The sequence below is a fragment of the Heptranchias perlo genome, chromosome 37, assembly GCF_035084215.1.
Source record: "Heptranchias perlo isolate sHepPer1 chromosome 37, sHepPer1.hap1, whole genome shotgun sequence".
In the NCBI taxonomy this organism is placed as follows: domain Eukaryota; kingdom Metazoa; phylum Chordata; class Chondrichthyes; order Hexanchiformes; family Hexanchidae; genus Heptranchias; species Heptranchias perlo.
In genome coordinates this window covers 3643883-3659715 of record NC_090361.1, presented here as the reverse complement: position 1 = coordinate 3659715, position 15833 = coordinate 3643883, and the positions used below count along the sequence as shown (strand labels likewise).

The window sequence follows — 15833 nt, the reverse complement described above, 5'->3', positions numbered from 1 at the left end:
CTTGACAGGGTAGATGCTGAGAGTCTGTTTCCCCTGGCTGGAGAGTCTAGAACTAGGGGGCATAGTGTCAGGATAAGGGGTCGGACATTTAAGACTGAGATGAGGAAAAATTTCTTCACTCAGAAGAATCTCTATCCCAGAGGGCTGTGGATGCTGAGTCGTTGAGTATATTCAAGGCTGAGATGGATAGATTTTTGGTCTCTAGGGGAATCAAGGGATATGGGGATCGAGCGAGAAAATGGAGTTGAGGTCGAAGATCAGCCATGATCTTACTGAATGGCGGAGCAGGCTTGAGGGGCCGAATGGCCTACTCCTGCTCGTATTTCTTATGTTCTTATGTTCCTGGTCTTAAAATTAAGGGAATACAAGCTACATACAGGAGCCACACAAAATGTTAAATTAAAAACTAATCAGATTTACTAGAATGGTTCCAGGGATGAAGGACTTCAGTTTTCTGGAGAGAATGGAGAAGATGGGATTGTTCTCCTTAGAGCAGAGAAGGTTAAAGGGAGATTTAAAATTATGAGGGGTTATAATTGAGTAAATAAAGAGAAACTGTTTCCACTGGCTGGAGGGTCAGAAACCAGAGGACACAGATTTAAGATAATTGGCAAAAGAACCAGAGGGGAGATGAGGAGAATTTTTTTTAACACAGCGAGTTGTTATGATCTGGAATGCGCTGCCTGAAAGGGCGGTGGAAGCAGATTCAATAATAACTTTCAAAAGGGAATTGGATAAATACTTGAAAAGGAAAAATGTGCAGGGTTATGGGGAAAGAGCGGGGGAGTGGGATTGATTGGATAGCTCTCTCAAAGAGCTGGCACGACTGCTGTATGGCCTCCTTCTGAGCTGCATCATTCTATGATTCTATAAAAACCATGACATTTATAGAGGGGAAAAATAAGCTAAAATACATGAGGGAGAAGGGGAAGAGAGGGATATGGGGGCAAGATGGGAAGGGGTATTTAGAGTGGGAGGAGGTTCATGTGGAGTATAAACACCAGCATAGACTAGCTGGGCCGAATGTCCTGTTTCTGTGCTGTAGATTCTACGTAATATTGGGTTAAGCACATTCATTGTAGTTACTACTAGGCATTCATTTAATGTAAGTTAACCTGTCAATCAGAATCAACGTATGTACATTCTCTTTCAGGGCTGCTTGCTCCGTTTAGATAAAGAGAACAATTTGCTCAGCACAACAGACACGCAAAGGATAGATTGCCGTAATGGTTAGTCACGTTACTGAGCCCTTCACGTTAATTAAAAAGCCGAGTCTGGCAGACTAACATGTGAAGTTACTGTCTAATTGCCCAGTTTTCTCCCAGGGCTCGTGCTAGGGTGCAACCCACAGATCCAGCAGTCGCTCCCCCGCAAGGCACCCTCAGGAGGGAAGGGTGCCTATGAGCCGAGGCCTAGGGTATCCCATCGCAACGCCGTACCCCATTCATTTTAATTGGTTTAAAGTGGCAAAACAATTCGAAAAACTATGCATGCACGGGGAATGGTCACATTGCACTGGCTATTCAACTGTGGAGGGCATTACAGCTGAGGCTGATCTTAACCTCGTGCACAAGCACATTCCAGCAGGGAACACAGGAACAGGAGGAGGCCATTCAGCCCCTCGAGCCTGTTCCGCCATTCAATTAGATCATGGCTGATTTGTATCTTAACTCCATTTACCCTCCTTGGTTCCATTTCCCTTAACTTGCCATGGAGGGAGTGCAACGAAGGTTTACCAGACTGATTCCTGGGATGGCAGGACTGATGTATGAGGAGAGATTGGGTGGACTAGGCCTATATTCACTAGAGTTTAGAAGAATTTTTTTTTTTTTTTAATATTCGTTCACGGGATGTGGGCGTCACTGGCGAGGTCGGCATTTATTGCCCATCCCTAATTGCCCTCGAGAAGGTGGTGGTGAGTGGCTTGCTAGGTCATTTCAGAGGGCAATTAAGAATCAACCACTTTGCTGTGGGTCTGGAGTCACATATAGGCCAGACCGGGTAAGGACATTAGTGAACCAGATGGGTTTTTACGACAATCCGATAATTCCAGATTTTTATTTAATTAATTGAGTTCAAATCCCACCACGCCAGCTGCCATGGTGGGATTTGAACTCATGACTCTGGATTTTAGTCCAGGCCTCTGGATTACTAGCCCAGTAACATAACCACTATGCTACCCTACCCTATGAGAGGTGATCTCATCGAAACATATAAAACTCTAACAGGACGAGACAGACTAGATGCAGGGAGGATGTTCCCGATGGCTGGGGAGTCCAGAACCAGGGGTCACAGTCTCAGGATACGGGGTGTGCCATTTAGAACCGAGATGAGGAGAAATTCCTTCACGCTTGCTCCTATTTTCTATGTTTCTCGCTCAGAGTGACACAGGATGGCTGAGGTGAGAAATATGGCAATTTACGTTATATTATATTACATTACAAATAATACCCTCACCTCCCTCCCACCCAATATAAACGAGTAGCCTACCTCTTCCTCCACAGTGGCAATCCCTTTTGACCGTAATCGCAGTGTTCCTTTTCCAGTGCCCAGCTGCCCACCCGATGAAGGTTTGCCCCCTCTGGATCGCTGGCTTATCATGTCTGCAAGAAAAACGTGAAAACTGGTTAGGGTCGGGCGTCAAATCGAATGTCGGTTTGGCAGCTCGAGACCCCGCAGCGGGGCCCAACGTCCATCAAAGCAGAGAGATCTTTAGGTCAGAACACGTTCAAATTTCAGGGCACCATCTTAGGTACAGGAGTAGGCCATTCAGCCCCTCGAGCCTGTTCCACCATTCAATTAGATCACGGGTGGGATAACAAGGTAACGATCAGTAGCACGCACACAGGTCAAATATTCCCTCTCTAATCCAACACCAACTGTAGCTCCGTTACCACCACATTAGGCGGAGTTCAGCTGGCTGGTCCCTTCCTGCTGTGCGTGGGTTCAGTTACAATATTTTCCTACATTACAACAGTATCTACACTTCAAAAAAGTTCTTCATTGGCTGTAAAACGCTTTGGGACGTCCCGAGATTGTGAAAGGTTCTGTATAAATGCAAGTTCTTTCTTTTCTGGGTTCAATTACATATGAAGTTGACCGACCGAGTCACCGGCGAGAGCAGAGGGTCCGTGTTTTTTTTTTAAAAAAAAGATATCGGTCAACAAAAGTTATTGCCGGTCATCTTCTCTCTAGTCTGCTTTCTGGCACAAGAGCTGGAACAAGTCGCTGGTCGGCGGTCGCTGTGGGGGGAGAGGCGGTCGCTGTGGGGGGAGAGGCGGTCGCTGTGGGGGGAGAGGCGGTCGCTGTGGGGGGAGAGGCGGTCGCTGTGGGGGGAGAGGCGGTCGCTGTGGGGGGAGAGGCGGTCGCTGTGGGGGGAGAGGCGGTCGCTGTGGGGGGAGAGGCGGTCGCTGTGGGGGGAGAGGCGGTCGCTGTGGGGGGAGAGGCGGTCGCTGTGGGGGGAGAGGCGGTCGCTGTGGGGGGAGAGGCGGTCGCTGTGGGGGGAGAGGCGGTCGCTGTGGGGGGAGAGGCGGTCGCTGTGGGGGGAGAGGCGGTCGCTGTGGGGGGAGAGGCGGTCGCTGTGGGGGGAGAGGCGGTCGCTGTGGGGGGAGAGGCGGTCGCTGTGGGGGGAGAGGCGGTCGCTGTGGGGGGAGAGGCGGTCGCTGTGGGGGGAGAGGCGGTCGCTGTGGGGGGAGAGGCGGTCGCTGTGGGGGGAGAGGCGGTCGCTGTGGGGGGAGAGGCGGTCGCTGTGGGGGGAGAGGCGGTCGCTGTGGGGGGAGAGGCGGTCGCTGTGGGGGGAGAGGCGGTCGCTGTGGGGGGAGAGGCGGTCGCTGTGGGGGGAGAGGCGGTCGCTGTGGGGGGAGAGGCGGTCGCTGTGGGGGGAGAGGCGGTCGCTGTGGGGGGAGAGGCGGTCGCTGTGGGGGGAGAGGCGGTCGCTGTGGGGGGAGAGGCGGTCGCCGTTTCCCACCCCGATTGGTATCCGGTGATCTTTGTAAATAGGGCACACGTGCAGACCTTGGGTGAGGGCAGGATTACGGTTGGGCGGGTTACCTTCCACAGTCAAATAGCCTGCCCTCTGCTTCATGCTGCTCTCACACGGCTTAGCCGAGACCAGAAACATGCTGCGTGGGGAGCAGCAGATGAGAATACTACACTCACCTCCCCATAACTCAGCTGTCATTAGGAACTTAAAGGGCACAGACGGTTCAGAGCCCAGTCTCTCCGATTTGTGACACTATACGTGGTGCTTCAGTGCATTGCCTCACCATGTTTCAGAGTCTCTCCGAGATCTCTGCGCTCCTCCAATTCTGGCCTCTTGCGCATCCCCGATTTTCATCGCTCCACCATTGGCGGCCGTGCCTACAGTTGCCCGGGCCCTGAGCTCTGGAATTCCCTCCCTAAACCTCTCCACCTCTCTCTCCTCCTTTAAGACGCTGCTTAAAACCTACCTCTTTGACCGAGCTTTTTGTCACCTGTCCTAATATCTCCACCCGTGGCTCGGTGTCAAATTTTGTTTGATTACTCTCCTGTGAAGCACCTTGGGACGTTTTGCTACGTTAAAGGCACTATATAAATGCAAGTTATTATTATTGAAACAAGAAAAAAAATCTTAAAAGCCTGTTTTGTAAACCAATACAATCTTATTCAGTTACTTTCACTCAATGAGGGACTTGTTCCCAGAGCTGCAGTCCCCTCTACTTGTGCTGTACTGCCACTTGCTGGGCAGACTGCAGTAATGCTGCACAGCATTGGCTTCAAAAATAATTTGAGTTTCACACCATATTTTCTACAACCAAATAGATGGGAAGTTGCAGATTTTCCTGTCATTCTGGACCTCGAAATATGCACGTTGCTCATAGGCCGCCATCTCCTCCCTCTCCAAAGACTTGAGCACAAAATCTAGGCTGACACTCCAGTGCAGTACTGAGGGAGTGCTGCACTGTCGGAGGTGGCGTCTTTCGGATGAGACGTTAAACCGAGGCCCCGTCTGCCCTCTCAGGTGGACATAAAAGATCCCACAGCGCTATTTCAAAGGAGAGCAGGAGAGTTTTCCCCGGAGTCCTGGTCAATATTTATCCACCAACCAACGTCACTAAAAAAACAGATTATCTGGTCATTATCACATTGCTGTTTGTGGGATCTTGCTGTGCTGCTGCGTTTCCTTACATTACAACAGCGACTACACTTTACAAGTACTTCCACTGGCTGTAAATCGCTTTGGGACGTCCTGTGGTCATGAAATGCGCTGTTGCAAGTTCTTTCCTTCTTTTCTACCTGTGCAACGAATTCACCGAGATCAGCTCTGGCCGTTTTTGCAACCTGCCCTGAACTCGAGACTCCACACAGAACACCACCAGGTTTGCTAAAGACCCACTCACTTTTATCACAAGAGTCAGCGCTATCCCGTGGCACTGCTCATGTCAGGTGGGATGGTGAGCTGTTTTATAAATGGACAGCAGTGTAGTATCAGATACGGCACAAAGCACTATTCTGCTGGGCTGGAGCTATGTTTAAGCTAACCTGCCACTTTGAGGCAGCAAACTCTAATGACTGTAAATAAACCACAGCCCGCAGTCAGTCAGAGTTTAACTGCTGTATGCCAATGAAAGTTTGCTGATTGGAAAGTGCTTGAAAATTTCCAGTTCCAAGTCAGAAATACAGCCTGAAATGACTGTCTCTAAAACCGTCGACTGTATGAAGCGCAATGAACACCTTCAAAACTTTTATACAGATACACAGAACCAATCAGGTCATGGGGAAAGAACAGGGGAGTGGGACTAATTGGATAGCTCTTTCTAAGAGCTGGCACAGGCACGATGGGCCGACTGGCCTCTTTCCACGCTGTAAGATTCTATGAATGTGAGGCAATTAATAATAAGGCAAATTGGGTACAGGGATGTATCTAGAGGAAACTGCACTGCAACTCACATCAAGTTATACGGCATTGCACAAAACAATGGTGAGGCCAAATCGGGAGTACGGACACCCTACCTCGAAAAGGATATTGATGCATTTGAAAGGGTTCAGAGAAGAGTGAACACAATGATCCCAGGTTTCAGCAGACTGAGGTATGGAGAAAGATCGATTGCCTTGATTAGTCAACAACTCCATTATCGTTGCAACTACCAGGCTGGTAGAAGGCGTAAAAGATAGACCTTGGTCTTTTGTCGTATGGCAATACTTACGAAAGGCTCGAGCGACGAAAATTACGTCCATTGGAAAGACAGCGGAGGAAAAACATGACCTAGGTCTTCAATCAACAACAAACTTGCCTTTACAGAGAAATAAGTCCTGAGGCGCTTCCCAGAGCAGGATAAATGGATGGAGTATGGGGAGGTGTCCAAAGGCACGGCTGAGAAGGTAGGTTTAGAGATGTTTAAACACAGGGAAAGAGTAAACGGGTCAGAGGGGTTTGAGGAAGGAGTGGGTTCTACCTCTGCCACCAATGGTAAAATGGAAGGACAGAGACGCTCAAACAAAATGAAAAGGTATCGATGAAATGATGAACAAAGCATTTATCTTGGACAAGCACAAGACAGGAACAACGTTCAGAAGCCTTGATTAGAAAGAAAGAAATAACTCTTCCTCTCCCTCTGCCCCCCTCCAATACGCTCCAACAACGCTCAAGAAGCTCGATACCATCCGGGACAAAGCAGCCCGCTTGATTGGCACCCCATCCACCACCCTAAACATTCACTCCCTTCACCACCGGCGCACAGTGGCTGCAGTGTGTACCATCCACAGGATGCACTGCAGCAACTTGCCAAGGCTTCTTCGACAGCACCTCCCAAACCCGCGACCTCTACCACCTAGAAGGACAAGAGCAGCAGGTACATGGGAACAACACCACCTGCACGTTCCCCACCAAGTCACACACCATCCCGACTTGGAAATATATCGGCCGTTCCTTCATCGTCGCTGGGTCAAAATCCTGGAACTCACTTCCTAACAGCACTGTGGGAGAACCTTCACCACACTGACTGCAGCGGTTCAAGGCGGCGGCTCACCACCACCTTCTCAAGGGCAATTAGGGATGGGCAATAAATGCCGGCCTCGCCAGCGACGCCCACATCCCATGAACGAATAAAAAAAACTCCCAGCAAAGGAAGTTAATTGCGGGTCGAGCGGAACCTTTCAAAAGGAGATGGATCAACATTTGCTGAGAAGCAGGATCGAGGGTTGTAGAGGATTCCCCCCCCCCCACTCCCCCAGATGAGGTCAGGAAAGAAGGTTAGCGTTCCAACGGGTGGTGTGGTGTCAGACGGAGAAGCCCGTACCTGGACTCTGGATGGAGTGGGTTTCACGCCCTTGCCTTGCTCTGGATTTTATTACGTTCTTAATCTCCGGAGACTGATATCATTCAGTGTTCAACATCCAAAAAAAAAGTAACCTAGCAAAATAACTATTAATGTCCCAGATGACATGGCATTAACACTTCTCCAGGGAACACTCTCCTCTGTTTTTTTTTTAAGCTAAAACATGTGCAACTTTAGTGCAGCAATCTGACAAAGGACCAGGAAGCACACTGGGAAGATGTGCCATAACTGCATCAAGAGTCATGAGTTTTGAGTTTTCTGTCTGTTCCAATTTCTGGAATCCCCTGAGCAACACAGGTTTTGAAATTGGGGTCCCCGGATCCAATGGGGAAATCACCCGAGGTTGTAGTATTTCTGTATATTTTTAAAGTACACTTGTTGCATGAATTCCATGCTTAAATATTTTCTGAACTATAGTAACATTTTGTTTTGGGTGCGTAGCTGACAGTGCCCCTGAGAGAGAGAGAGAGAGAGAGAGAGAGAGAGAGAGAGAGAGAGAGAGAGAGAGAGAGCGAGCGCCGTTCTTTGCAGAGTATTCCTCACACAAAGTCTGAAAATAACTTGCATTTATATAGCGCCTTTAACGTAGTAAAACGTCCCAAGGTGCTTCGCAGGAGCATTCAAACAAAATTTGACAACGAGACACACAAGGAGATATTCGGGCTGGTGACTAAAAGCTTGGTCAAAGAGGCAGGGCTTTAAGGAGGAGAGAGCGAGATAACCACTAACCCAGCACCATTCTAACGAGGCGGGGTGGGGGGGGGGGGGGGGGTCACTGACTCACCGAAAGCTTTCAGGGGCTCCACAAGGCGCAGTGTGAACAGCTGTCCCTTCACCAAACCTTTCAGCAGCTTGGCAACTTCGAAGTGGCGGAAACCGATGACACTCTGGCCATTGATCGACTCGATCAGGTCCCCAACGCTGACCTCCTGCACTCGGTCAATCAGGCTGCCTCCTTTGATTCTCTGGCAATTAAATCACAGTATTTAGGGGGTCCTCCTGCCTCCTGCCTCCTGCCTCCTGCCTCCTGCCTCCTGCCTCCTGCCTCCTGCCTCCTGCCTCCTGCCTCCTGCCTCCTGCCTGTGCTGCAGTGCCAGGCATCTTACCAGCAGCAAAGTGGCAGGAGAAGCAGGAAAAAATGGGCTGTCTTTTGCAACACTTGACAGCCCATTTTGGGGGTACTGGCAATAGCCACGGATCCATTATAGGGAAGGGTGGCGAAGACAAGAAAAGGGAGTAAAAATACAGATCTGTCACTGTATAACACTGGGGTACAGTACTGGCGGGTACAATTCTGTCACTGTATAGCACTGGGGTACAGTACTGGCGGGTACAGGTCTGTCACTGTATAGCACTGGGGTACAGTACTGGCGGGTACAGGTCTGTCACTGTATAGCACTGGGGTACAGTACTGGCGGGTACAGGTCTGTCACTGTATAGCACTGGGGTACAGTACTGGTGGGTACAGGTCTGTCACTGTATAGCACTGGGGTACAGTACTGGTGGGTACAGGTCTGTCACTGTATAGCACTGGGGTACAGTACTGGCGGGTACAGGTCTGTCACTGTATAGCACTGGGGTACAGTACTGGTGGGTACAGGTCTGTCACTGTATAGCACTGGGGTACAGTACTGGTGGGTACAGGTCTGTCACTGTATAGCACTGGGGTACAGTACTGGTGGGTACAGGTCTGTCACTGTATAGCACTGGGTACAGTACAGGTGGGTACAGGTCTGTCCCTGTGCAACACTGCCTGTACAGCACTGTGGGTACAGGTCTGTCACTGTATAGCACTGAGGTACAGTACTGGTGGGTACAGGTCTGTCACTGTATAGCACTGGGGTACAGTACTGGTGGGTACAGGTCTGTCACTGTATAGCACTGGGGTACAGTACTGTGGGTAGGTCTGTCACTGTGTAGCACTGGGGTACAGTACTGTGGGTACAGGACTGTACAGGCAGTGCTGAAGGATCAACAAGGTCATCTATGTGCAGAACCACAAGAGATGGGTGAGATCCTAAATGAATATTTCGCATCGGTATTTACGGTTGAGAAAGGCATGGATGTTAGGGAACTTGGGGAAATAAATAGTGATGTCTTGAGGAGTGTACATATTACAGAGAGGGGGGTGCTGGAAGTCTTAACGTGCATCAAGGTAGATAAATCTCCGGGACCTGATGAAATGTATCCCAGGACGTTATGGGAGGTTAGGGAGGAAATTGTGGGTCCCCTAGCAGAGATATTTGAATCATCCACTGCTGCAGGTGAGGTGCCTGAGGATTGGAGGGTAGCAAATGTTGTGCCTTTGTTTAAGAAGGGCGGCAGGGAAAAGCCTGGGAACTACAGACCGGTGAGCCTGACATCTGTAGTGGGTAAGTTGTTAGAGGGTATTCTGAGAGACAGGATCTACAGGCATTTGGAGAGGCAGGGACTGATTAGGAACAGTCAGCATGGTTTTGTGAGAGGAAAATCATGTCTCACGAATTTGATTGAGTTTTTTGAAGGGGTAACCAAGAAGATAGATGAGGGCTGTGCAGTAGACGTGGTCTACATGGACTTCAGCAAAGCCTTTGACAAGGTACCGCATGGTAGGTTGTTACATAAGGTTAAATCTCACGGGATCCAAGGTGAGGTAGCCAATTGGATACAAAATTGGATTGACGACAGAAGACAGAGGGTGGGTGTAGAGGGTTGTTTTTCAAACTGGAGGCCTGTGACCAGCAGTGTGCCTCAGGGATCGGTGCTGGGTCCGCTGTTATTTGTTATTTATATTAATGATTTGGATGAGAATTTAGGAGGCATGGTTAGTAAGTTTGCAGATGACACCAAGATTGGTGGCATTGTGGACAGTGAAGAAGGTTATCTAGGATTGCAACGGGATCTTGATAAATTGGGCCAGTGGGCCGATGAATGGCAGATGGAGTTTAATTTAGATAAATGTGAGGTGATGCATTTTGGGAGATCGAATCGGGCCAGGACCTACTCTGTTAATGGTAGGGCGTTGGGGAGAGTTATAGAACAAAGAGATCTAGGAGTACAGGTTCATAGCTCCTTGAAAGTGGAGTCACAGGTGGATAGGGTGGTGAAGAAGGCATTCAGCTTGCTTGGTTTCATTGGTCAGAACATTGAATACAGGAGTTGGGATGTCTTGTTGAAGTTGTACAAGACATTAGTTAGGCCACACTTGGAGTACTGTGTACAGTTCTGGTCACCCTATTATAGAAAGGATATTATTAAATTAGAAAGAGTGCAGAAAAGGTTTACTAGGATGCTACCGGGACTTGATGGTTTGACTTATAGGGAGAGGTTAGATAGACTGGGACTTTTTTCCCTGGAGAGTAGGAGGTTGAGGGGTGATCTTATAGAAGTCTATAAAATAATGAGGGGCATAGATAAGGTAGATAGTCAAAATCTTTTCCCAAAGGTAGGGGAGTCTATAACGAGGGGACATAGATTTAAGGTGAGAGGGGAGAGATACAAAAGGGTCCAGAGGGGCAATTTTTTCACTCAAAGGGTGGTGAGTGTCTGGAACGATCTGCCAGAGGCAGTAGTAGAGGCGGGTACAATTTTGTCTTTTAAAAAGCATTTGGACAGTTACATGGGTAAGATGGGTATAGAGGGATATGGGCCAAGTGCAGGCAATTGGGACTAGCTTAGTGGTATAAACTGGGCGACATGGACATGTTGGGCCGAAGGGCCTGTTTCCATGTTGTAAACTTCTACTGTCCTGTGGGTAGTCCTGTCGCGGTGTAGCACCGGGGGGCCGGGGGTGGGGCACAGTCGTGTCGCGGTGTAGCACCGGGGTGGGGCACAGTCGTGTCGCGGTGTAGCACCGGGGTGGGGCACAGTCGTGTCGCGGTGTAGCACCGGGGTGGGGCACAGTCGTGTCGCGGTGTAGCACCGGGGTGGGGCACAGTCGTGTCGCGGTGTAGCACCGGGGTGGGGCACAGTCGTGTCGCGGTGTAGCACCGGGGTGGGGCACAGTCGTGTCGCGGTGTAGCACCGGGGTGGGGCACAGTCGTGTCGCGGTGTAGCACCGGGGTGGGGCACAGTCGTGTCGCGGTGTAGCACCGGGGTGGGGCACAGTCGTGTCGCGGTGTAGCACCGGGGTGGGGCACAGTCGTGTCGCGGTGTAGCACCGGGGTGGGGCACAGTCGTGTCGCGGTGTAGCACCGGGGTGGGGCACAGTCGTGTCGCGGTGTAGCACCGGGGTGGGGCACAGTCGTGTCGCGGTGTAGCACCGGGGTGGGGCACAGTCGTGTCGCGGTGTAGCACCGGGGTGGGGCACAGTCGTGTCGCGGTGTAGCACCGGGGTGGGGCACAGTCGTGTCGCGGTGTAGCACCGGGGTGGGGCACAGTCGTGTCGCGGTGTAGCACCGGGGTGGGGCACAGTCGTGTCGCGGTGTAGCACCGGGGTGGGGCACAGTCGTGTCGCGGTGTAGCACCGGGGTGGGGCACAGTCGTGTCGCGGTGTAGCACCGGGGTGGGGCACAGTCGTGTCGCGGTGTAGCACCGGGGTGGGGCACAGTCGTGTCGCGGTGTAGCACCGGGGTGGGGCACAGTCGTGTCGCGGTGTAGCACCGGGGTGGGGCACAGTCGTGTCGCGGTGTAGCACCGGGGTGGGGCACAGTCGTGTCGCGGTGTAGCACCGGGGTGGGGCACAGTCGTGTCGCGGTGTAGCACCGGGGTGGGGCACAGTCGTGTCGCGGTGTAGCACCGGGGTGGGGCACAGTCGTGTCGCGGTGTAGCACCGGGGGTGGGGCACAGTCGTGTCGCGGTGTAGCACCGGGGTGGGGCACAGTCGTGTCGCGGTGTAGCACCGGGGTGGGGCACAGTCGTGTCGCGGTGTAGCACCGGGGTGGGGCACAGTCGTGTCGCGGTGTAGCACCGGGGTGGGGCACAGTCGTGTCGCGGTGTAGCACCGGGGTGGGGCACAGTCGTGTCGCGGTGTAGCACCGGGGTGGGGCACAGTCGTGTCGCGGTGTAGCACCGGGGGTGGGGCACAGTCGTGTCGCGGTGTAGCACCGGGGTGGGGCACAGTCGTGTCGCGGTGTAGCACCGGGGTGGGGCACAGTCGTGTCGCGGTGTAGCACCGGGGTGGGGCACAGTCGTGTCGCGGTGTAGCACCGGGGTGGGGCACAGTCGTGTCGCGGTGTAGCACCGGGGTGGGGCACAGTCGTGTCGCGGTGTAGCACCGGGGTGGGGCACAGTCGTGTCGCGGTGTAGCACCGGGGTGGGGCACAGTCGTGTCGCGGTGTAGCACCGGGGTGGGGCACAGTCGTGTCGCGGTGTAGCACCGGGGTGGGGCACAGTCGTGTCGCGGTGTAGCACCGGGGTGGGGCACAGTCGTGTCGCGGTGTAGCACCGGGGTGGGGCACAGTCGTGTCGCGGTGTAGCACCGGGGTGGGGCACAGTCGTGTCGCGGTGTAGCACCGGGGTGGGGCACAGTCGTGTCGCGGTGTAGCACCGGGGTGGGGCACAGTCGTGTCGCGGTGTAGCACCGGGGTGGGGCACAGTCGTGTCGCGGTGTAGCACCGGGGTGGGGCACAGTCGTGTCGCGGTGTAGCACCGGGGTGGGGCACAGTCGTGTCGCGGTGTAGCACCGGGGTGGGGCACAGTCGTGTCGCGGTGTAGCACCGGGGTGGGGCACAGTCGTGTCGCGGTGTAGCACCGGGGTGGGGCACAGTCGTGTCGCGGTGTAGCACCGGGGTGGGGCACAGTCGTGTCGCGGTGTAGCACCGGGGTGGGGCACAGTCGTGTCGCGGTGTAGCACCGGGGGTGGGGCACAGTCGTGTCGCGGTGTAGCACCGGGGTGGGGCACAGTCGTGTCGCGGTGTAGCACCGGGGTGGGGCACAGTCGTGTCGCGGTGTAGCACCGGGGTGGGGCACAGTCGTGTCGCGGTGTAGCACCGGGGTGGGGCACAGTCGTGTCGCGGTGTAGCACCGGGGTGGGGCACAGTCGTGTCGCGGTGTAGCACCGGGGTGGGGCACAGTCGTGTCGCGGTGTAGCACCGGGGTGGGGCACAGTCGTGTCGCGGTGTAGCACCGGGGTGGGGCACAGTCGTGTCGCGGTGTAGCACCGGGGTGGGGCACAGTCGTGTCGCGGTGTAGCACCGGGGTGGGGCACAGTCGTGTCGCGGTGTAGCACCGGGGTGGGGCACAGTCGTGTCGCGGTGTAGCACCGGGGTGGGGCACAGTCGTGTCGCGGTGTAGCACCGGGGTGGGGCACAGTCGTGTCGCGGTGTAGCACCGGGGTGGGGCACAGTCGTGTCGCGGTGTAGCACCGGGGTGGGGCACAGTCGTGTCGCGGTGTAGCACCGGGGTGGGGCACAGTCGTGTCGCGGTGTAGCACCGGGGGGTGGGGCACAGTCCTGTCGCGGTGTAGCACCGGGGTGGGGCACAGTCCTGTCGCGGTGTAGCACCGGGGTGGGGCACAGTCCTGTCGCGGTGTAGCACCGGGGTGGGGCACAGTCCTGTCGCGGTGTAGCACCGGGGTGGGGCACAGTCCTGTCGCGGTGTAGCACCGGGGTGGGGCACAGTCCTGTCGCGGTGTAGCACCGGGGTGGGGCACAGTCCTGTCGCGGTGTAGCACCGGGGTGGGGCACAGTCCTGTCGCGGTGTAGCACCGGGGTGGGGCACAGTCCTGTCGCGGTGTAGCACCGGGGTGGGGCACAGTCCTGTCGCGGTGTAGCACCGGGGTGGGGCACAGTCCTGTCGCGGTGTAGCACCGGGGTGGGGCACAGTCCTGTCGCGGTGTAGCACCGGGGTGGGGCACAGTCCTGTCGCGGTGTAGCACCGGGGTGGGGCACAGTCCTGTCGCGGTGTAGCACCGGGGTGGGGCACAGTCCTGTCGCGGTGTAGCACCGGGGTGGGGCACAGTCCTGTCGCCGGTGTAGCACCGGGGTGGGGCACCGTCCTGTCGCGGTGTAGCACCGGGGTGGGGCACCGTCCTGTCGCGGTGTAGCACTGGGTGGGGCACCGTCCTGTCGCGGTGTAGCACGGGGTGGGGCACAGTCCTGTCGCGGTGTAGCACTGGGGTGGGGCACCGTCCTGTCGCGGTGTAGCACGGGGTGGGGCACCGTCCTGTCGCGGTGTAGCACGGGTGGGGCACGTCCTGTCGCGGTGTAGCACTGGGTGGGGCACCGTCCTGTCGCGGTGTAGCACCTGGGGTGGGGCACCGTCCTGTCGCGGTGTAGCACTGGGTGGGGCACCGTCCTGTCGCGGTGTAGCACTGGGTGGGGCACCGTCCTGTCGCGGTGTAGCACTGGGTGGGGCACCGTCCTGTCGCGGTGTAGCACTGGGTGGGGCACCGTCCTGTCGCGGTGTAGCACTGGGTGGGGGCACCGTCCTGTCGCGGTGTAGCACTGGGTGGGGCACCGTCCTGTCGCGGTGTAGCACTGGGTGGGGCACCGTCCTGTCGCGGTGTAGCACTGGGTGGGGCACCGTCCTGTCGCGGTGTAGCACTGGGTGGGGCACCGTCCTGTCGCGGTGTAGCACTGGGTGGGGCACCGTCCTGTCGCGGTGTAGCACTGGGTGGGGCACCGTCCTGTCGCGGTGTAGCACTGGGTGGGGCACCGTCCTGTCGCGGTGTAGCACTGGGTGGGGCACAGTCCTGTCGCGGTGTAGCACTGGGTGGGGCACAGTCCTGTCGCGGTGTAGCACTGGGTGGGGCACAGTCCTGTCGCGGTGTAGCACTGGGTGGGGCACAGTCCTGTCGCGGTGTAGCACTGGGTGGGGCACAGTCCTGTCGCGGTGTAGCACTGGGTGGGGGCACAGTCCTGTCGCGGTGTAGCACTGGGTGGGGCACAGTCCTGTCGCGGTGTAGCACTGGGTGGGGCACAGTCCTGTCGCGGTGTAGCACTGGGTGGGGCACAGTCCTGTCGCGGGTGTAGCACTGGGTGGGGCACAGTCCTGTCGCGGTGTAGCACTGGGTGGGGCACAGTCCTGTCGCGGTGTAGCACTGGGTGGGGCACAGTCCTGTCGCGGTGTAGCACTGGGTGGGGCACAGTCCTGTCGCGGTGTAGCACTGGGTGGGGCACAGTCCTGTCGCGGTGTAGCACTGGGTGGGGCACAGTCCTGTCGCGGTGTAGCACTGGGTGGGGCACAGTCCTGTCGCGGTGTAGCACTGGGTGGGGCACAGTCCTGTCGCGGTGTAGCACTGGGTGGGGCACAGTCCTGTCGCGGTGTAGCACTGGGTGGGGCACAGTCCTGTCGCGGTGTAGCACTGGGTGGGGCACAGTCCTGTCGCGGTGTAGCACTGGGTGGGGCACAGTCCTGTCGCGGTGTAGCACCCTTGGGTGGGGCACAGTCCTGTCGCGGTGTAGGGCACTGGGTGGGGCACAGTCCTGTCGCGGTGTAGCACACTGGGAAGGGGCAACAGTCCTGTCGCGTGTAGCACTGGGTGGGGCACAGGTCCCTGTCGCGTTGTAGCACTGGGTGGGGCACAGTCATGTCAGCGGTGTACACACGCACACCACTCTGATTATGTGGGGCACAAGACTGTCGCGGTGTAGCACA

General features: G+C 55.4%; 1 protein-coding gene across 2 annotated transcripts in view; it reads right to left on the bottom strand.

The window, feature by feature from the left end:
• LOC137304405 (PDZ domain-containing protein GIPC1-like) overlaps positions 1–15833 on the bottom strand; it is a 55935-nt gene that overhangs the window by 20906 nt on the left and 19196 nt on the right. For both annotated transcript variants that reach the window (XR_010958569.1, XM_067972986.1), the window contains exons 3-4: positions 8101–8281; positions 2491–2603 (exon numbers count right to left, since the gene is read on the bottom strand). Coding sequence is in view for 1 of the 2 variants with exons in the window: in XM_067972986.1 (XP_067829087.1) it covers positions 2491–2603; positions 8101–8281 (294 nt within the window). In the remaining variant the exon portion in view is untranslated. The remainder of the gene's footprint in view (positions 1–2490; positions 2604–8100; positions 8282–15833) is intronic.